We start from the raw sequence: 23,296 nt of genomic DNA on the forward strand, positions 1-23,296 counted from the left end.
AGAAGTGAAAGAAGAAAAGAAAGAAGACAAAAAAGAAGAGCCTGCAGTGAAGGAAGAAAAGAAGGAGGAAAAGGTTGAAGTAAAAGAAGAAAAGAAGGAAGAGAAGGCTGAGGTGAAGGAAGAAAAGAAGGAAGACAAAAAGGAAGAAAAACCTGCAGTGAAGGAAGAAAAGAAGGAAGAGAAGGCTGAAGTGAAGGAGGAAAAGAAGGAAGAAAAGCCTACCATGAAAGAAGAGAAGAAGGAAGAAAAAGAAGAAAAACCCATAGTAACAGTGAAAGAAGAAAAGAAGGAAGAAAAGGTTGAGGTGAAGGAAGAAAAGAAGGAAGAGAAACCTGAAGTGAAAGAAGAGAAGGAAGAAGACAAAAAGGAAGAAAAGCCTGCAGCGAAGGAAGAAAAGGTTGAAGTGAAAGAAGAAAAGAAGGAAGAAAAGGTTGAAGTGAAAGAAGAAAAGAAAGAAGAGAAGAAGGAAGAAAAGAAGGAAGAGAAGACTGAGGTAAAGGAAGAAAAGAAGGAAGAAAAACCTGAGGTGAAAGAAGACAAAAAGGAAGAGAAACCTACAGTGAAGGAAGAAAAGGAGGAAAAGGTTGAAGTGAAGGAAGAAAAGAAGGAAGAAAAGGCTGAGGTGAAGGAAGAAAAGAAGGAAGAAAAACCTGAAGTGAAAGAAGAGAAGAAAGAGGAAAAAGAAGAAAAACCTGATGTAGCAGTGAAAGAAGAAAAGAAAGAAGAGAAGCCTGAGGTGAAGGAAGAAAAGAAAGAAGAGAAAGAAAAACCAGCTGTGAAGGAAGAAAAGGAAGAAAAACCTGCAGTGAAAGAAGAAAAGAAAGAAGAAAAGGCTGAAGTGAAAGAAGAAAAGGTTGAGGTGAAAGAAGAAAAGGAAAAAGAAAAAGAAAAGCCTGAAGTTGCAGTGAAAGAAGAAAAGAAGGAAGAAAAGGTTGAGATGAAGGAAGAAAAGAAAGAAGAAAAACCTGAAGTGAAGGAAGAAAAGTTTGAAGTGAAAGAAGAAAAGGTTGAAGTGAAGGAAGAGAAATCACCAGTGAAAGAAGAAAAGAAAGAAGAAAAGAAGGAAGAAAAGGTTGAAGCAAAGGAAGAAAAGAAGGAAGTAAAACCTGAGGTGAAAGAAGACAAGAAGGAAGAGAAACCTGCAGTGAAAGAAGAGAAGGAGGAAAAGATTGAAATGAAGGAACAAAAGAAGGAAGAAAAGGTTGAAGCAAAGGAAGAAAAGGTTGAGGTGAAAGAAGAAAAGAAAGAAGAGAAAAAGGAAGAAAAGCCTACAGTAAAGGAAGAAAAGAAGGAAGAAAAGGTTGAGATGAAAGAAGAAAAGAAAGAAGACAAAAAGGAAGAAAAGCCTGCAGCGAAGGAAGAAAAGAAGGAAGAAAAGGTTGAGGTGAAAGAAGAAAAGAAAGAAGACAAAAAGGAAGAAAAGGCTGCAGTAAAGGAGGAAAAGAAGGAAGAGAAGATTGAAGTGAAGGAAGAAAAGAAAGAAGAAAAGAAGGAAGAAAAGGTTGAAGTAAAGGAAGAAAAGAAAGAAGAAAAACCTGCAGTGAAGGAAGAAAAGAAGAAAGAAAAGAAAGAAGAAAAACCTGCAGTGAAAGAAGAAAAGAAGGAAGAAAAGAAAAAAGAAAAAGCACCAAAATCCCCAGTAGAAGAAGGAAAGGAAGAAGAAAAGGCAAAGAAAGACAGTGAAGAAAAAGACACAAGTGAAAAAGTTGATGAAAGAGATGCAGGAAAAGAAGAGAAGAAAAAAATTACTGAAGAAACTGAGAAGGAAGACAAGGAGCAGGAAGATGAAAAGAAGACAACTGAAAGAATAGCAACAGAGGAAGAAGAAGGAACGAAGAAAGTGGAGGAGAAGGAGGAGGAGGAGGAAGAGAAACCAACGGACACACAAGAGAAAGAGGATAAAGAAGAAAAGGAAAAGGGAGAGAAAGAGAAAGAAGAAACGAAGGAAAAGAAGACAGTAACAGTGAAGAGAGGAAGAAAAGTAACAAGGAGAAAACAAGCAGGTGGGAAGAGGGAAAAATTAATAGTTTTTCAGGGCAATGTTTTCCCTTTTTCCCCCCCTCTCTCTCTCTCTCTCTCTCTCTCTCTCTCTCTCTCTCTCTCTCTCTCTCTCTCTCTCTCTCTCTCTCTCTCTCTCTCTCTCTCTCTCTCTCTCTCTCTCTCTCTCTCTCTCTCTAAAGTGTGTTTGCTTACTTGTTTGTTTGTATAGCTAGAGTTTTGTTATTGTTGTTGTAGAGAGAGAGAGAGAGAGAGAGAGAGAGAGAGAGAGAGAGAGAGAGAGAGAGAGAGAGAGAGAGAGAGAGAGAGAGAGAGAGGATTATGAAGGAAAAATCACTCAGTCATTTATTATTATTACATTTATGCATGGAAAATATAGATAGTTAACATTATTATCATCATTTATTTATTTATCTTATTTACTTATCTTTTAGGAATTAGGATAGTGAAGACAACCATCACTACCACCATCACCATTAATAGAATAGTGATGAACAGTGCATGGAGAGAGGCAGTTTTCTATCTTTAAAAGGAATAGTTGATGGTGCAAAGGTGCTGTATGTATGTATGTATGTATGTATGTATGTATAGGTACTGTCTCTCTGTTGAGGTAGTATATAGGTGTAGTGGTGTTGATTTAATGTGACAGTGTAGGTGTAGCTGTATTGAGGGCTGTAGATGCTAGAGAGAGAGAGAGAGAGAGAGAGAGAGAGAGAGAGAGAGAGAGAGAGAGAGAGATTATTGTTGTTTTGCTTGTCTCTCCTGTTTTTCCTCTTACCATAAACAAATATAAATGAACTAATGACAAAATAAACATGCAGTTATTTATGCTTAATTTCAAACACATTTCTCTCATAGTTTTCAGCATCCTGTTTTGAAATTCCAGTTAAGATTAGCAAAATTTTTCTGTAAATATAAAAAAAAATATCTGCAATGGAGGAATTGTGATATTTTCCAATTATCTGAATGAAAAATATTTGTCATTATCTATTTCAGTATCTTTTAATTAATCTAATCTACTGCAGGGTTTAATAAGAACCAAATACCTCTGTTGAGTCTATGATAAATCTATTTTGATATTTACAATTAATAATAATTCAGGTATTTGTTCTGTTTCACTGCTATTCAATTATCAGTATTTTCAAATAATCTAGTCTACTGCAAGATTTAATAAGAACTAAGAACAGTCTATCTAATCTATTATAAACCCATTTTGTTATTTACAGTTAACAATAATGGAAATGCTCGCTTTAGTTAACTATTTTCTAATCATCAGTATTTTCAATTCCATATATTTCCATTAAGAACTAAAGATAACCCATCTAATGTATTATAAACTCATTTCAATGTTCATAATTAACAACAACCTAAATATTTACATTTCTCTAAGTTTCCGAGACACCAAAACAACAAAAGTTGTCTCTCAGTCTTGCATAATTTCTAGCTATTGCTTTATTCCTCTTTTTCCTCTCCTTGGGGTCCCAGGAGGGCTGCTTTCCTCCCTTCTTGCCTCCCTCCTTCCCCCCCCTCCTGGGCTACCTCACCACTCCCTGGGCTATCTTGTGTTACTCATTGCCCCTAAAATGAAATAGAATAATAAAAAAAAAAAAATACTCAAAATTCCCTCATGAACACACTGGGTATCTGAAACTCACTCACTGAACTGCCTCTAAATTTACCGCCTCGACCACCACCACCACCACCACTACCATCACCACCACCACCACCACCACCACTACATGGGAAAAAAAAAAAAAAAAACACAGAATTTGAATCTCTATTGGCCCAAATGCACAAATGCACCCAAAACTCCCTCGAAGGCAGTCTCCCATTGGTCTAAAGGAAAATGTGTTAAAGATGCATTAGTCAACCAAGATTGAGGTGTGTGTGCTTCCCAGGCCTCCCCCTCGCACAAGATATACCATGTTGTACCATCTAACAGACAGATTTCCACCACTAGGGCCTCTTTACGCCCTCAGCATCGTGGACCATGGCCGTCTCTCAGCCTCCATGCACGGATTTCTCTCCTTTCACTCACTGCTGTCTTGTTTTTTCCACTTTTTTCACTGTTTTTCTCCTTTTTCCTGCACTGTTTTTGGTGTTTTCTTTCCTCACTCAGCGCTGGTTGTTTATCTAGACTTGTGCGTTTTTGCTTGTCTGCTACGCGTCTGGGCACCTCAGTGTAGTGTGTGAGGGTGTAGGCTGGTGGTACACTCCCTAATACACTTAATGCAACACCTGGTAGAATATGTCAGGGTGTATGGTGGCAATACACTTCATCGTACACTTCCTACTAGCACCACAACAAGTAGAGCATACAATGTAATGTCTCTCTCTCTCTCTCAAGTACACTTTCTTCCTATTCTTGTACTCACAATGCAACACTTAGTAATGTATCAAAGGGTGTTTTAAGTTAATACTACACCTGTACATTCCCTCCTACACTTTCTACAAACACCGCAACAAGTAGAGAATATAACGTAAAGTCTCTCGTCCACACTTCCTTCCTACTCCTATACTCTTGATGCAACACTTAGTAATGAATCAAGGAGAGTTTTAAGTTAATATTACACCTGTACACTCCCTCCTACACTTCCTACAAGCACCACAATTAGTAGAGAATATAAAATGATGCTATTCTTTCCTTCACTTCCTTCCCACTCTTGTACTCTCAATGCAACACTTAGTGATATATCAAAGAGAGTTTTAAGTTAATATTACACCTGTACACTCCCTACTACACTTCCTACAAGCACCATAAGTAGCAGAGAATACAAAATGATGCTATTCTTTTCTTCAACTCCTTCCTGCTCTTGCTACTTTCAATGCAACACTTAGTAATGTACCAAAGGGTGTTTTAAGTTAATACTACACCTCCACACTCCCTTCTACTTTTCCTACAAGCACGTGGCGTAGTGTATATAGGAGCAAACCTCCTCTTATACTTGTAGTTTAAAAAATATACCCTCCCAAACACACCAAAATTACCTTAGGGTTTACACCACAACAAGACACAGGCCTGGTCCATTTTGCGTGACCTGACCTCATAGACAGGCTGACCCAGGCTGACACAGGCTGACCCGACTTCTCGCCCCCCCACGCCACCAATGAGCTGCTCACCCGACCTCTGGCTGCCTCTGCTTGTCTGTGATTGGCTTACGCTGCCCATAGAGGTCACCATCGCCTAGGGGAGCAACCCACCACAGCTGCCTCGTTCAGTTGCTCTCCTCGTCCCAAACACTACACTACTGCCATGATACTCTGCCGCCAGCTGCTCTGAGTGCCTGTGCATCTGTGTGTGTGTGTCTGCAATAATGTTTTGCCGCCAGCTGTCTGTCTGGCTGTGTGTGTGTGTGTGTGTGTGTGTGTGTGTGTGTGTGTCTGCAACGATACTCTGCTACCAGTTGGCCTGAGTGTTTGTGTGTGTCTGTGTGTGTGTCTATGGGATTTGTGTGTGTCAGTCAGTGTGTGTGTGTGTGTGTGTGTGTGTGTGTGTGTGTGTGTGTGTGTGTGTGTGTGTGTGTGTGTGTGTGTGTGTGTGTGTGTGTGTGTGTGTGTGTGTGTGCAGTGTCAGTTCGCCACCTAAACAGGTAAAGTTTCCTTGTGTTTTCCTTCGAACGCTGCTTGATTTTTCCCATTTTCCTGCCTTGCCTTGGTGTGTGTGAGGCACTGGCACTGTCTCCCAGCCAGTGCCACCTCAGCAGCCCACCAGTAAGTGTGCCAGTCCACAGGTGGCACTCTACATCACCTGCCAGTCTTTATTTTTATCCCGTCTGGCAGAAATTGCTGTTTTAATGCCTATGTATAGCTGTATAGACATGTATAGACCTTAACTTATGCATAGACATACTTAGCCATTAGATAACTGTATATACACTATTTACCTGATCCATACTCATAGCGATATAGTCTTGCTAGTGCATCTTGTGTTGGTTTATATTGATATTATGACTGTTTTCAATGTTCTGGTACTGACGAGTCCTCTCCATTCGTTTTTTCAGAGGAAGGACATGACAGTGGGGTTGATGAGACCACTCAAGCCAAGGTAAGTCGGTGTACCTTCATTGTTCCTTGTATGAGGTTAGGTTGGATTTTTCATTGTATTTTCATTGTATTTAGTCATAATGAAGCTAAGGGAGGATATAGAACCTTCATTGTTACCCATATAATGAGGTTGGGTTTCTACGTTCACTGTATTTTCATTTTGTCTTGTGCTGACTGATGTATCATGATGGAAGTGAAGGATTAATTGTGTCTTCATTGTATTACTGTCATATCATCGTATGGAATGCAATTTGTTATTGTTTTTGGCATTGTATTTTGCATTGTCTGGTATATCATAAGAGATGTGAAGTAGTGACCGAGTTTTCATTATATTGTTGATCAAAATCTTTTCCTTCATACAGCTTTCCCAAAATCTTTTTTTAAACCTTCAATGTTCTTTCCTAATTTTTCCAACTGACTTTCAGCTCTCCCAGAATCTTTCCTGTTTTACTCATAACTTTTTTTTTCTTCCCCTTCATATCTAATTTTTCTCTTTTATGCAGCTTTTCCAGACTTTTCCTTTTTCCTCTAATTTATGCAGCTTTTCCAGACTGTTTTCTTTTCCCTCTTCTTCATGCAGCTTTTCCAGACTTTTCTTTTTCCCTCCTCTTTGTAAATATTTTCTTAAATCTCTTCCTTCTCACTTACCCCCTTTTCGAAAAACCTTTCATATCTAACCGGCTGCTTTTCCAGCTCCATTTTCTCCTCATGTCTTTCCAATCTTTCCTGTTTCCTTCATACATCCTCCCATCTTTTAAATCTAACTCACGCTTCCTAACACATTTCTCATCTAGCACCCAGCCTTCCTAACTTTTCCAGCTACCCTTTAACTTCCCCCAAACCTTTTCCTCCTAACCTCCACCTCCCCCGGCAGGAGAATGGAGGCAGCAGGTCCCCATCAAAGGGCTCAAGAGGCTCCCCCAAGAAACGGATGCCACGCTCTTCTGACCCGTCCCCCATCAAGCCCCGCACTCCCACGTCAGCCCCGTCTTCAGAGCGCAAAGGTCTGTCTGGGTCTCTTTTGGGTGTTCTTTGGGTTTTGTTTGTGTTCTCTTTGGTCCTCCTGCTGTAGGCTTAAATGACTGTCTAGTGATGATGTTTCCTCACTGTGATTATTTTCCAAGGCTACTGAGATGATTAGCTGGGTTCTCAAAAGTGTTTGTTCTGTTAATAATGTAGAAATCTTGTTAATCTGTCACTAGAACCATGAAACGCCCTTAAAAACCTGTGTCACTTCAACTAGAGACTTTTGAAAGTAGTGGGAATGTGATGCACCTTGCCTAACCTAACCTAACAATGATAGTATTTTCCTTCTATTGCAATACCAATGAACAAGATAGATATGGGCTAACCTAACTCAACCTCACCTAACCTAACCCAACATAACCAAACTTCACCTAATCAAACCTACCCTAACCTAACCTAACCTAACCTCACAATTACACTCTCCCTCTCCTGCAGTGCCAATGAATAAGATTGAGGTGGGGAAGAGTGCCTCGCCGAACCTGAAGGCCGTAAAGTCCAAAATCGGCAGCATGGACAACGCCACGTACAAGCCAGGCGGAGGGAAGATCAAGATTGAGTCCAAGAAGCTTGACTACTCCAAGGCTTCCAGCAGGATTGCAGCCAAGAACGAGGCCTACCAACCAGGAGGCGGCGACAAGAAGGTGCGGCAATAGTAGTGGTGGTGGTGGTGGTGGTGGTGGTGGTGGTAGTAGTAGTAGTGGTGTTGGTAGAGATTTTGTTGTGGTTGTTGTTTTTGTGGTTGTGGTTGTGGTGATGGTGGTTGTTGTGTTGTAGTAGTAGTGATGGTAGAAGAAAAATTAAGCTTATTCAGCCAGCAGAGATGTAATAGTAATCTTTGTGATAGTAATCTTTGTAATAGTAATCTCTTGTAGCTGTTTGTTTATTGTAATAATAGTAGTAGTAGTAGTAGTAGTAGTAGTAGTAAGAATGAAGTTTACTATTCAGGCAGCTCAGTTAATAAGGTAATCTTATTATTATTCATTACAGTAGTAGTAGTAGTAGTAGTAGTAGTAGTAGTAGTAGTAGTAGTAGTAGTAGTAGTAACACTTCATCCTACCCACAAATAGTCCCTTCTTTCTATAAAACAGCCAATATTTCCTTCCCTTAATCTTTCTTTCACCTTTTCCTAATCCTTACTTCACTTCTAAACCTTCCTTAACCTTCCTTTCCTACCCTGTACTTCACCCCTTCCATCTTCCCTTCACCTTCCTTTTCTACCCTGTACTTCACCCCTTCCATCTTCCCTTCACCTTCCTTTTCTACCCTGTACTTCACCCCTTCCATCTTTCCTTCACCTTTCCTAACCCTTACTTCACTCCTTCAACCCTTCCTTCACCTCCACCTAGCCAGTACATCACTCCTGCACCCTCCCTTCATGCCCCCCATTACCTCCTCTTCTCCATCCCACAGATTGAGTCGCAGAAGCTTAAATGGAATGTCTCCAGCAAAATTGGCTCTCTAGACAACAAGGACCACAAACCAGGCGGTGGGGACAAAAAAATTGAGAGCCAGAAGCTGAAGTTCGCGGCACAGTCCAAAATTGGGTCAAAGGAGAACATCAAACACAAACCAGGTGGCGGTGAAATCAAGGTAAGGTTTCGGACTGTTGTTATTGTTGGCGTTATTGTTCTACGTTCTCATGTTACTGTTGTTATTTATTGTTATGGCTTAGTTTTAATATTAATGCTTAAGTATTTATCATTTTTCATATGCATACATTTTACTAAAAGGTTATTATTAGTGTTATTGAATACTGTTATTATTGTTTTTTTTTTTTTTTACTGTTATCACTTCCTATCAATGACTACACTCTCTATTCTTCCTTATATTATGATTCACAACACTGCCTCTCTCTCTCCTACACACTGATCTATTCTTGCCTACAATTAGACGTCCTGAATGAGGTGTGAATGAAAAGTTTGGTATAAGATAAGAAGGAAAAAATTTAATTGTGTTTTTGATTGGCGGTAATAGTGATGATAATGCGACAGATGGAGACAGGATGAGTCTTGTGAGGAGAAACACACAGATACACACAGACATACACATATACACACACATATACAGAAACCTTATGAATTCCTTAGTAAATGCATTAATCCCCAAAAATACAGATAAAAACATCATCAACATATCTTTCTATCACACACAAACAAACAAACCTAACCAAACGTACCTTCCCTTAACCCGACAACTCTGTGAAGAAACACACTCACACACTCGTACATGCAATTTACCAGACTTTCTCTATCCATGTGAACCCACAATGCTTTCTTCCTCCCATTCCTTACCCGGAGAGCAGAAGAAGAGCCCAAAGTCTGAAACAAAAGTAAGTCTTGCGTCAGTCTCACGAGGAACCCCCTGTTGCTTTTAATGTTGGGCCTTCAGTATAGTCAGTCAGGTCCTCATACAGCACTGTACCCTTGCCTCTGTTATTCACCCCTGCTGGTATTTAGAGCAGTAGATTATCAAGTGTTTTGCTCTGTACCGTGCTGACTTTCTGCATTACTTCAAAGAGTTTTTTCAAGGATGTTTTTATGGGTTTAGTTTAAAAGATTGTGTATGTTATTTGGTTTTTGGTTTTGTTTTTATGGGTCTAGTGATGGTTTAAGAGGTTGTATTAGATGTTAGTGATTTTTTTAGTGTTTTTTTATGGGTCTATTGGTGGCTAAAGAGGTTTTACTAGATTTTTTTTTTCCTTAAGTGTTTTTATGGGTCTAGTAGTGGATTAAGAGGTTGTACTAGATGTTATTGTTTTCATTTAGTGTTTTTAAGGATCTAGGTTTCAGTAGATGTTATTGGGGTTTTGATATGTTTTTTTTTATGGTTTAATGGTAGTTTGTGAGGTTTTAGTAGATATTGTTGGTTCTTTCATGATTCTAGTGGTAGTTTAAGAGATAGTGGATGTCATTTTTATTGTGTATGTTTTTTGTGGTTCTAGTGGTAATTTGAGAGGTTCTAGTATGTGTTATTGAATTTTTAAGGTTGTTTTTTTCTGGATTTTGTAATAGTTTAACAAGCCTAGTGGTAGTTTGACAGGCTGTAGTGGAAATTTTGTTTTTTAAGGATGTTTTAACGACTCAGATTTTCAAAAGTATTTTCATGATTCTAATGACACCTAGACTGAATCATTAAAAAGGTGAATAACAGAAACAAGGACGTAATCACTCTATTGATGCAAATACGAGACACAAACACAAACACACACACACACACACACACACACACACAAAAGCACAAGGTAAGGTATGAGAACAGCACAGAACAGAGCAGAACAGAGCAGAGCATCAGCAACAAGCAGCCCTGGGAGATAACAAGAAGGTAGTGTGCCGCCAGTAGCCCACTCGTAGCGCACTGCAACAATACTGTGCTGAGATCTGTCTGCCGCCGTCTACTTCAAGGGCCTCATGACTCTAGAGCACCCGGTAGCCTGTGAGGAACCTGAACCCACTCATTGCACTCTCTCAGTCTACAAGTGACAGGTTTACTCAGTGTTGTGTCCATGCTGTGCCCTCTTGTCTCTGCCCTCTTGTCTCTGCCCAATATTGTTGACGTAAATGTATGTGTGTTTTTTTTTTTTTTAGTTTGTTTTGTGCTGATTGGGTTTTGAAAGTTTGTTTGTTGGTTAAGAGGGTTTGTTTTGTTAAGGGGGTTGATAGATACGTTCACTATGAAAGTTGTGATCTTATTGAAATTTGAGAGTCTAAAAGGGTTTATTAAGAGGTTTATTAAAGGAAATGTCAAAAAGGTTATTGAGAAAGATTTTTGAAAAGTTGTCACTCAAAAAGATTTGGAAAACTTTGATAAGTTTGATTAAAGTAATAAAAAGTTTACCAAAATGTTCATAGAAAATTACCAAAATACAGTTTATCCTAAAACATAAAGAAAAAAGTTTAGCAAAAAATAAGAAAAAAATAAAAAATTGCCAAAAAAAGTTTATCAAAAAAAAAAGACCCTAAAAATAAAAAGCTAATTAAAGACAAAAAAAAAAAAAAATAAATAAAATAATAAAAAAAAAAAAAACACACAAAAAAAAAAAGTAACCCAAAAAACCTGGCCCAAAATTGGCAGAGGTGAGAGCACAAGAGGGCAGTGGTGTGGGTGTACCATGACAGGTCAGCATGAGAACAGCGACCTGACCTCCACCACCAGCACAGGTCATGCCGGCTCAGCAGTGCCTCCGGTAGCAGCTGCCAGAATGCCAACCATGTAGATTTGATGCTGCACTCAGATTTTGTTGTGTTTGATTTGTCTGTTTTGACTTTTCTTTGCCAACCTGCTCCCCCCCACAGCAGCCAAGTGTGTGTGTGTGTGTGTGTGTGTGTGTGTGTGTGTGTGTGTGTGTGTGTGTGTGTGTGTGTGTGTGTGTGTGTGTGTGATGAGGAAGAAAAGAAGAAATGACAAACTTTAGGAAAGAATGTTTGAATGAAATTAAAGTACTTGAAATTAGATAGACTGATTGACGGACAGACTGGTGAACATAGGTAAGGACAGACAGGCAGACAGATGAACAGAGGTAATGACAGACAGACAGACAGACAGACAGACAGACAGACAGACAGATTGACTGACTGACTGGCAGATAAACAAATGGAGAAGTAAAAACACTCACATAGACAGACAGACAGACAGACAGACAGACAGACAAAAGGACATATCAACAGACAGATAGATACTAAGAAAAATGTCTGAATAAGATTAGACTAAAGCATTTAAAGTTTGATAGACAGACTGACAGACAGACGGACAGATTCCAGCAAAAAAAAAATGAATAGAAATAAAAAGCCAAGTTACAAAATTCATCTAAGCAGTGAAGAAAGAATGAGACGAATGAGTGAATAAGTGAATGAGTGAATGAGACAAGAGTTGAAGCAATTGTCATGAGTAACCAGTCATTCACCATCACCACTTCACCAGTATCACCAGTATGTCACCAGTACAGTCAAGGGAAGAAGTTAAGTAACACCAAAATCCTCACTTCCATTGTAATTTACATGTTCCTTCACTCTTAAAGTCTTCTGAGGTGCTGAGGTTAGGAGTGGATCAGATGGGGGTCTTCAAGTGGTACAGGGGACATAACAAGGGTGACTAAGAGGGGATCTGATGGAGGCCTTCATCTGATGGAGGTCTTCAAGTGGTACAGGGGACATGACAAGGGGGACTAAGAGTGGATCTGATAGAGGTCTTCAAGTGGTATAGAGGATATAACAAGGGTGACTTAAACAAAATTCTCAGGGTCAGTAATCAGGGTAGGACAAGATTAAGAGGGACTTGATAGAGAACTAGAGACAAGAAATGAGAGAAAAAGGAAGGAGACTGTCATATCAGATCATTGAAAACACTAGACTGTCCCCAGATTAAAAGACTCATTACTAAAGGGAAGAATTAGATTGTTTGGAAAATGAGAGGACTTAGTAAAGACTGGAGGATGGGTAGACTGCTAACTGATTAGAATATGAGAAAGAGGGAAAATATTAGACTGTCAGGAAGATGAGAGGACTTAAAGACTGAAGGAAAGAACTGTCATGAAATTAGAGAATGCAAAAATGACAGATCACCAAAAGAAACCACAATAAAAAATAAATAATAAATAAATATAACAAATAAAAAATGACATAAAAAATATATAAACACAAAAAAAAACAACACAAATGAAAAAAACAGACACAAACACAGAAAAAATATCCACATCACTACAAAAGTACACAGAAACAACACAAATCACAAAAAGAAACTAGCACAAAAAAAAAAATGATAATAATGAAATCACTAAAAAGACACACACACACACTTACACATTAAAAAAAAAAAAACACAAATCACCAGAAAAAAAAGAAAGAAAAAAGAAAAAAGAAAAATAATAATAACTGATGGAAGTGAGTGAAAACCTCAATCTACCACAATACCCACTTAACTTTTCCCCTTGCCCTGTGCCTCACCAGTTAATCACCGTACCAGGAGAGTCGTAGGAGTAGCCTCCCCACATGCTGTGCTTTGCATTTTGCAGATTGAGAACCAAAAGTTGGATTTCAGGGACAAAGCATCCAGTAAAGTAGGATCACTAAACAATGTACAGCATAAGGCTGGTGGTGGGGATAAGAAAATATTTGATGACAAGGAGTACCTAAGACAGATGCAAGGCTCTCCCTGCAACACTTCCACTAGTAAGGCATCATCAGAGGCAAATCTCTCAGGAACACAGGTAAGAGGGGTTGGTGCTTTTATGTGTATGTTCTCTCTCTCTTCCCTGTGCATTCCCTGGTGTCTGTTTGGGCTCTGTGGGATTCAAATGAGGTTCTTTTTCCTCCTTCTTTCTATCTGTCTGGTTTTTTCAGGTCTTTGGGGTCTGAATGATGCTGTCTCTCTCTCTCTCTCTCTCTCTCCCCTGGGTATTTTTGGGGTCTAAATGAGGTCTTTTTGTTTCTTCTCTGTATCTATGTTTTTTTTTTTTTTAGGTCTTTTTTGGAGTCTGAATGAGGTCTTTTTTTTCCTTCTCTCCATCTATTTGGGGTCTGAATGAGGTCTCTCTCTCTCTCTCTCTCTCTCTCTCTCTCTCTCTCTCTCTCTCTCTCTCTCTCTCTCTCTCTCTCTCTCTCAGGGTGTCCCCTATTGGTGGAAATTAAAGCTCTTTTACTTATTTTAATTTTCTTTTCTTCTTGTTTGTTTGTTTGTTTGTTTAGGTTTTTATTTTTCACTGTATTCTTTTTATTGTTTTAGGAATCTAAAATTTTTAAGTCCCTGTTTGCACTTTTTCTCTCAAATTATATGACAATTAGTATTTTCAGAGAGAGAGAGAGAGAGAGAGAGAGAGAGAGAGAGAGAGAGAGAGAGAGAGAGAGAGAGAGAGAGAGAGAGAGAGAGAGTTACAATAGTAGCATTAATATTATTATTATCATTACTATTTTGTGATTGATATTATATGTAGTAGTAGCTGCAGTAATAGTAGTAGAGGTAGAAGTATAGTAGTAGTAGTAGTAGTAGTAGTAGTAGTAGTATGTAAAAGAATAGTAGTAATGATATCAATATTAGTAGCAGTAGTAGTAGTAGTAGTAGTAGTAGTAGTAGTAGTAGTAACAACCATAGTAGCAATAGCAAAACAAACAAAACATTAATATACTACAACAACAACAACAACAACAACAACAACAACAACAACAACAACAACAACAGCAACTAAACAGCAGCAACAGCAGTCGTAGCAATACCAATAGTAGTAGTAGCAGTAGTAACAATAACAACCAGTAGCAATACCAACTAAAAAACAATAAATAATAATACAGCCATTTCTAACACCATCACTAACACCCATTCCTTACCCTACAGAGCCCCAGCCCGGGTCTCACCTCCCCAGCCACACAGGTAAACATGTGGCACAGTCAACGTTTGCCTGTCCATCCGAGACACTCCTTCCCTCGGCCCCCTGTCTCTCGGCCCCCTGCCTCTCGGCCCCCTGTTTCTCGGCTCCCTGTCTCTCTATCAGCCAGTGCACGCTTGGGCCAGCTGTCCTGATATGCATAGCAGCTTCTTATCTTATCTGCTGGGTACTTTTTGTAGTTTGTAAGCTTCAATAGGTGCTAGAAAGAACAGACAGCTGAAATTTTAAGTTCTTGATATTTTTTTTCAATAAATGTCAGAACTAGCTGCCCTGATATATATGGAAGCTTCTTATCTTATCTCTTGGGTACTTTCATGTTTTGTAAGCTTCATTAGATACAAGAAAGAATAGACAACTGAAATTTTAGGTTCTTGGTATAATTTTTTCAATAAATGCCTGAACCAGCTGTCCTGATATGCATGAAAGCTTCTTACCTTATCTGTTGGGTATTGCTTATAGTTTGTAAGCTTCAATAGATGCTAGAAAGAATAGACAACTGATATTTTAAGTTCTTGGTATAACTTTTTAATGAAGCTTTGATAAATATTTGGGCCTGCTGTTCTGATATGCATAGCAGCTTCTTATCTTATCTGCTAGGTATTTCTTGTAGTTTGTAAGCTTTGATGGATGCTAGAAAGAACAGATAATGGAAATTTTGGGTTTGTGGTATAATAATAAAAATTTTCAAATAAACACCTGAACCAGCCGTCCTGACATGCAATGCAGCTTCTTATCTTATCTGCTGGGTATTGTCTATAGTTTGTAAGCTTCAATAGATGCTAAAAGGAATGGATGATGGAAATTATAGGTTCATGGTATAATTTTTTAGTATTTTGTTTATTTCTTATTCTTTTTTTTTATTTAAGAAGGTTCCAGTAAATGTCCAATAAAAAAAATTGTGAAAAAAAAGGCTTAAAAGAATTGTTATAGATATTTTTATTATTTTTTCTTTCTTTTTTGTGAGGACATTTAGTATAGTGCAACCTTTGATAAACTTCTGAATAAGCTGCATAAGTTTCTTGGCAAAATATTCCACCACTTTTAATTATGGGGGAGGAAGGACTTGAATTGTGAAGTGAATGAATTAAGCCTGGAAGTAGAATATTAATTGTCATCTTCCCTTCCCTTCCCTTGCATGTGTGAACTTTGGTGAACTCTGTACCTCTGCTAAACTCTATTGGATATCAAAACTGTAATAGAGATACAAAAAGACCTGTATCACTTTGTCTTACATGAGGGTGGTAAGGCAAGATATGAATGCATGATGTAAAGGGTTCATTGTATATCTGGTTTATTATGGTATCTGTATGTAGTATTGTGCTCTGAATGTTTTTTTATTTTTATTCCTAGTATTTGTTATTATTGTTATTATTCTTACTTTTACAATCTGCCTTGTTCTTGTGATTGGAGTAGATGTGAGGGAATGGCCTCATTGTAAAGGGGCAGCGGTGAGCCAGTGTGTGCTGTGGGGCCTTGCTGTGGGTGTGTGTGGCCAGTTGTGGTGTGCCAAAGCTCCTGGGATGTAATAGGGTGATCCACAAGACTGTCTCTTTCCACCAGGGGAAAAAACGGTAATTCTTTAATCTACCTCAGTTAATCTATTAATCTCTGTTTCAGGATGAGACTCTTGAGCAGGCAGCAGCAGCAGCAGCAGGTGCCACGTCCCCTTCAAGCAGAGGCACAACCCCTGCCCACTGAGTCAGCAGAGGAGGGAAGCAGGGAAGCTGATGTCAGGCTGATATTTGAAGCAGCATGGAAGAAGGACAAAAGAAGCCAGCATTCATCATTACATCTCTTTAGACTGAGCCAACCTAATCCTACCTTGACTTTAGGGCTAAAAGTATGAGATGAGATGCATTACCTGTCTCTCTCTCTCTCTCAAATCAGTCTTATGATTTAGTCTCAAAGCATTGTGTCAAGAGAGGATCTGCCAAGGGTGTCTCATAAACGCCTTGGGAGTTTGCGGCGTTTATTGACGGACGTTTTGGCAATGTACTATGTAAGAATACTTCTGTCCACTGCATTGTCCCTTTGTTCATGTGCATTCACTGTCAGTCCAGAAGTAATGTGTGTTTTGGAGTAAGAAATGTCACTTAGTCTCTCTCTCTTTCACCCACTTGGCTCAGCCACTTGCTGTCTGAATGCATGTAAACAATGGGAGGAGTTTCTGCAGGCGCTTTTGATACATGGTAAATAGATTGTTACTATTGCTACTACTACTACTACTACTACTACTACTACTACTATTCTATCATTCAGTCTCTTCTTCCTACTGTTATTACTAGTACTTTTTCCTCTCCTCCTTGCCCTCCTTCTACTACTACTACTACTACTACTACTACTACTACTACTACTACTACTACTACTACTACTGCTACTACTACTTCTACTACTACTTCTACTACTCCTACTCTTCCTACAATTACAGTACTACTTAGGCTGTTATTACTACAACTACTACTACTACTACTATTACTGCTGCTACATTGCCAGGAACATAATTCTGTGTGTTAACCTTGGAACCATTTTTTTGTGTATATAGATGACAAAAGGAAAGAATAATGTAGTTGTTCACATTATCATTGCATCATAAACCCAACCATTTTTAATTTCAAGACATCTCAACTGAGGTGAGAAAATAGAGTAATAAAAAATATATATATAAAAACATGATTCATTAGTCAAGAAGTTGTAAAAAGTTTAATTGATTTTGTTTGTAGTATTATCATTTGTATTGTGTTTTTATATAAATTTTTTTCTTTTTTTTTTCTGCTACATAGAGAAGTTAGCAATAAAGCGCTATGCTCCACTAGCTAGCATCTGGGACGTTAGCTGTTTAATCTTACTATTATTATTATTATGATTTTGTCTTTTTTTTATATATATAGAAGGGCAAGAAAGGCTGTGTTGTTTATATATATGTATTGAGGTGTGTGTTGCAGATGCTTAAAAGATGTGATAGGGTTTATAATAGAGTAGAATGAGAGATTACTGAAGAAAAACATAAAACTGGTTTGTGAGATAGAAGGAAAAAAGTTAGGAAAAAAAAACAAGAGAAAATGAAAAGGTTATCAATGAAAGAACAGATAGATGGGGGTTTATGACAGATTAGACAAAGAGGTTACTGAAGAAAGATCTAAAAATTGTTGGTTAGTTAGAGAAAAAGCTAATGAGGAAAAAGAACGAGGAAACGAAGGAAAAATATTAGCAAAAGAACAGATGGATAAAGCTTAAGACAGATTAGACAAAGAGATTACTGAAAACAGAGGAAGGACAAGTTACTGAGGAAAGAAATTAAGATGTGAAAATTGTTTGAGTTAGAATGAAAAACTACTGATATAAAAAAAAGAAAATAAAGTTATGAATGAAAAAAGTTTCATAAACCAGGATGTACTAAGAAACACTGTATGGATAGATGTATGAATGCACAGAATCCAGGATGAACTAGGACAGGGATAATGGTAGATTTATAAATGACAGGATGAACTAGGAGATACATACATATTTAATCAGATGAAATAAACATGTTATTAACAAATGAAAAGGAAGTTATGTATTGCTCCAAAAAATACATAAGAAAAATCTATTATTTCTCTAAGATTTTTTTTTTAATTAAATGTATGTATGCTTGTATATCTTTTTATCTGAAAATGTTATATAACTGTCTCAACTTTTCTTTCTCTTTTTTTATCTGCAAGTTTGAATGAAAAATTTTAGCTTGTTATTATTAATTGTCTTTTGTGTGTCTCACTTCATAATGTCATTCTGAACTACTTCCAACTTTTTTTTTTTTTTTTTGAAAGGTGAAATCCATGAAATATGTTAAAAAAATTAATGAAATAAAAATACATGTACTAAAAGTTTGTGTGAATTTTCATTTCTCTCTCTCTCTCTCTCTCTCTCTCTCTCTCTCTCTCTCTCTCTCTCTCTCCTTCATTTTTATCTCCTTATCTAATGCTTCCATCGTCCTTTCCCTTTCATCTCTCCTCCTCCTCATTTCCTCCATATTTTTTTTTCCTTTTCTTTCAGTTTATCTGCTACTTATCTTTTTTTTTTATTGCAACATGAATTCTCTCTCTCTCTCTCTCTCCAGCATGAGGAGGCTAAGGCAGCGACTGTCAGTGCCAGCGTTGCCAGACGTACGATAATTATTGTACAAGTACAATAATTTTTGCCCGTGTACGATGTACAATGGGACTCATACGATAATACGATAATTTGGGAATTCGTACGATATTTTTATGAAATATGCAATAATTTGAGTGAAAATTAATGTTATCAATATCAGGTAATGCAAATTTTCTCATATAAATTTGAATAACAAAATAAAAACCTGAAAGTGAAAATGTATTGCTTTCCTTACGAGACAAGTCTCACCATACGGGTGAACAACAGGTCTCTTTCTTGTCTGCGACCAGCCCGTTCGCTACCCGAGTCCCTGTCCCATAGTCTCGTAGTCGTCAGCAGCGTTGCCAGATTGTTTTGGCCATATTATCATACTACAAAGGTTGAAATTATTGTACTTCTGGTAAAATTATCGTACATATGTAATTATTCCATATATTATGCAAAACTGCCACATTCCAAATACAGCAGAATTTAGGTTATATATATATATATATATATATATATATATATATATATATATATATATATATATATATATATATATATATATATATATATATATATATATATATATATATATATATATATATATATATATAGAGAGAGAGAGAGAGAGAGAGAGAGAGAGAGAGAGAGAGAGAGAGAGAGAGAGAGAGAGAGAGAGAGAGAGAGAGACTCCGCCAGTAATTTCTTCATTGTTACTCGTTCACAGACGGCAAGTTCTGTGACTCCCTCTCTCTCCCTCTCCCTCGCCCTCACAAGATGTCGGTGCAGATAGAAAAAAAAGGCGCTATGAGTGTTCTGCCCTCCCGCGCGGCTGGAAAAGAGAGAGGAAGTGCTGAGGAAAACTGGGCTGACTTGCGGTAAAGTAGATGTGTATTATTACAGGTACGTGTGTGTTTGTGTTTATGTTTCCCTCTCTCTCTCTCTCTCTCTCTCTCTCTCTCTCTCTCTCTCTCTCTCTCTCTCTCTCTCAGCCCCAATGGCAAGAAGTTCCGAAGCAAGCCCCAGTTGACCCGCTACCTCAGTGACACTGTTGACCTTTCCTCCCTCGATTTTCGGACTGGGAAGGTCAACCCAATGCTGGCGAGGAAGAACAAGAAGCCCCGTGGTACCCTCTTTGATTACAGGTGTGTGTGTGTGTGTGTGTGTGTGTGTGTGTGTGTGTGTGTGTGTGTGTGTGTGTGTGTGTGTGTGTTTAAGCAAACTTAACCTAATCTCTTGAACTACAGGTGTGTGTATGTGTGTGTGTGTGTGTGTGTGTGTGTGTGTGTGTGTGTGTGTGTGTGTGTGTGTGTGTGTGTAATAATAATAATAATAATAATAATAATAATAATAATAATAATAATAATAATAATAATAATAATAATAAACGGTTTATTATTTAGGCAGTTAACAAATTGAAAATGTACGTGTGTGTGTGTGTGTGTGTGTGTGTGTTTAAGCAAACTTAACTTAATCTCTTGAACTACAGGTGTGTGTGTGTGTGTAATAATAATAATAATAATAAACGATTAATTATTTAGGCAGTGAACACACACACACACACACACACACACACACACACACACACACACACACACACACTGCATAAGCATATGTACAACGAAAGACAAGGCAACACACACACACACACACACACACACACACACACACACACACACACACACACACACACACACACACACACTGCATAAGCATATGTACAACGAAAGACAAGGCAACACACACACACACACACACACACACACACACACACACACACACACACACACACACACACACTACATAAGCATATGTACAACGAAAGACAAGGCAACACACACACACACACACACACACTGCATAAGCATCTGTACAACGTAAGACAAGGCAACACACACACACACACACACACACACACACACACACACACACACACACACACACACACACACACACACACACTGCATAAGCATATGTACAACGAAAGACAAGGCAACACACACACACACACACACACACACACACACACACACACACACACACACACACACACACACACACACACTGCATAAGCATATGTACAACGAAAGACAAGGCAACACACACACACACACACACACACACACACACACACACACACACACACACACACACACACACACACACTGAATAAGCATATGTACAACGAAAGACAAGGCAACACACAGATAGATAGATAGATAGATATTTTATTGACCACAACATAATACAGCATAAATATAATATATACATACAAATACACCATAACATGGTCCAGCACAAAATTAAAACTCATAAAATTCTAAATACTTAAAATATCTTAAAATAATTTGTGAATCAGGAACCCGTAGTGTGTTTTACTAACTACATATAAACAATATAACATGAGTAAACAATGTCATTCAATGTACTGACATCCTAGTTAAACAAACAGAAGTACTCTTTTAGATTATTTCTAAGTACAGATTTTACTTTTTACTGACACAAGTGATAAAAATGAACTAATAAGCTAGATTGTATAAAAATGTTAAAATGTTAGAATTATATTCTTACTATATAGCCGTTACACACACACACACACACACACACACACACACACACACACACACACACACACACACACACACACACACACACACACACTGCATAAGCATATGTACAACGAAAGACAAGGCAACACACACACACACACACACACACACACACACACACACACACACACACACACACACTGCATCACCATCTGTACAACGAAACATAAGGCAACACACACACGCACACACACACACACACACACACACACACACACACACACACACACTGCATCGCCATCTGTACAACGAAACATAAGGCAACACACACACACACACACACACACACACACACACACACACACTGCATCACCATCTGTACAACGAAAGATAAGGCAACACACACACACACACACACAGTGCATAACAATCTGTATAACGAAAGACAAAGCAACACACACTGCATCACCATCTGTACAACGAAAAATAAGGCAACACACACACACACACCTTGAAATACCTTGAAAAAAAAAAAAACACTGAATATTTACTGGGAGGGACTGGAAGGGAGTTAGGGAAGGTACCACTCTGATAACGTCACAGCTGGGGGCTTGTGACGTCACGGCTGGGGGGTTGATGACGTCACAGCGAACGTTATTTACGTACGTACGTATTTCATTTTGAAAATGACCCCTCTAAAAAACGCAGCTGGACAGGAATGCTTTATAAATTCAGACTTGCCACACATTTTAACTAATGCCACAAATAACAACACATTTCAAAACGCAGTAGTATTAAAGATATTTAAAAAGAAGTATCTGGAAACTGTTGGAACCTTCACCCCATTCAAAATCGTTCAAATGTCCACCAATTCTGGCTTAAACATAACGGAAAACACTTTAAAAAATCTGAACTATTTTCTAAAACCATTTAAAGTGAGCTACAAGCACAAATAAAAAATCTACCGAAAAAAAAAATCAATATTATTGGAAGTTGAACACGAATAAAAACAAGTGTACGGTGCACCCATTTCACTGAGCAGGACGGCAACACACTTAAAAAAACACCAACTATTTTTTAAAACCAATAAGAACCTAGTACAGGCTGAAATGAAAAATTTAGTTTTGGGACCGTAAAAAAATACGCCGAAAACGGCGCTCTTATTTACACAAAAACAACGCCAAAATCACCACTTTTCACGCAACACATGCGCTCAAATAACTTAAAAAACAACGAAATATTTTTACAAACCATAAAATCTTAGCTACAAGCCGAAATAAAATACTTAGGAAATAAAAAAAAAATAATATTGGAACCGGAGGGGGCTGGGGAGCCTTATCCAAGATGGCGGTGGAGGGGCCAGTGGAGGGGACGACCAACCCTTCTCACTCATTTAAACCCTAGCCAAACTTAAACTAAGTAATGGTAGGTATATCTAATGAGTGGATATTAAAGCTTGGCCATGTGGCTCCGCTTTGCGATAGTATTGGTTTAAAACACTCACAGAAAAGATAGATAATGGCTGATAAATAGAGACGACTCAGATTGTTTACATTTTCATTAAGTTAAATTTTACGGTTTTTAGCAACGAGACGAGGCTGACACAGGGATATATTGTGCTGGAGGTAGGGTGAGATGCGTTAAAATGAGTTAAAACCGTGGATTGTTCAGTTATTCATTAAAAAAGTTACGTTAAGTTACCTAAATTTATTCTAACACTTCCTGACCTTACCTTCCTTGTGGTGGTGGTGGTGCCTCCTGCCTCCTCGTCACTATGGCTGGCTGTCTAGCACCTTCTCACAGCCAAACTTTTCTTTATTTTGCTTGTTTTCACCCACTGCTGCCTTCGGGTGTCCACTGCCAGAGCCCACGCCTTCCTCATTACCAACTAAAGAAGGTTTAACTCATGGGTAAGCCTTGGCAGCCACTGTGTAGGCATGGTTACACACACAAAAAAAAAAAAAAAAAAAACGCACTCACAAATTCTGTCAGGCTGGGAGTTGAAACAGACGCTTACTAACACCACCCATAGACGCGGCACACTGTTTTACTTGTCAGGCAGCAGCAGTCAGCGTTGCCAGATTGTTCTGGCCATATTATCGTAGTACACAGGTTGAAATTATTGTACTTCTGGTAAAATTATCATACATATGTAATTATTCCAAGCCACTTTCCAAATACAGCAGAATTT

The 23,296-nt window shown here is 38.2% G+C and overlaps 1 protein-coding gene and 1 long non-coding RNA gene across 10 annotated transcripts in view; one reads left to right on the forward strand and one right to left on the reverse strand.

The window, feature by feature from the left end:
• The window catches only part of LOC135092050 (golgin subfamily A member 6-like protein 22), a 25,986-nt gene extending 7,683 nt beyond the window's left edge, over window positions 1-18,303 (forward strand). For 6 of the 9 annotated variants that reach the window (XM_063990215.1, XM_063990211.1, XM_063990210.1 and 3 more), the window contains 9 exons: window positions 1-2,003; window positions 6,000-6,043; window positions 6,917-7,046; window positions 7,504-7,709; window positions 8,479-8,658; window positions 9,371-9,397; window positions 13,076-13,270; window positions 14,392-14,427; window positions 16,061-18,303. The exon at window positions 1-2,003 is cut by the window's left edge. In XM_063990215.1, coding sequence (XP_063846285.1) covers window positions 1-2,003; window positions 6,000-6,043; window positions 6,917-7,046; window positions 7,504-7,709; window positions 8,479-8,658; window positions 9,371-9,397; window positions 13,076-13,270; window positions 14,392-14,427; window positions 16,061-16,141 — 2,902 coding nt within the window. In that variant the 3' untranslated portion in view covers window positions 16,142-18,303. The remainder of the gene's footprint in view (window positions 2,004-5,999; window positions 6,044-6,916; window positions 7,047-7,503; window positions 7,710-8,478; window positions 8,659-9,370; window positions 9,398-13,075; window positions 13,271-14,391; window positions 14,428-16,060) is intronic. The other 3 variants (XM_063990217.1, XM_063990214.1, XM_063990218.1) reach the window with 3 other exon arrangements.
• Window positions 1-23,276, reverse strand: part of LOC135092053 (uncharacterized) — a 24,539-nt gene extending 1,263 nt beyond the window's left edge. The window contains exons 1-2 of the long non-coding RNA XR_010262726.1: window positions 22,838-23,276; window positions 9,360-9,386 (exon numbers count right to left, since the gene is read on the reverse strand). This is a non-coding gene — a long non-coding RNA (uncharacterized LOC135092053). The remainder of the gene's footprint in view (window positions 1-9,359; window positions 9,387-22,837) is intronic.
• Between the last annotated feature and the right edge of the window lie 20 nt (window positions 23,277-23,296).

This window comes from Scylla paramamosain, chromosome 39 (genome assembly GCF_035594125.1).
Source record: "Scylla paramamosain isolate STU-SP2022 chromosome 39, ASM3559412v1, whole genome shotgun sequence".
In the NCBI taxonomy this organism is placed as follows: domain Eukaryota; kingdom Metazoa; phylum Arthropoda; class Malacostraca; order Decapoda; family Portunidae; genus Scylla; species Scylla paramamosain.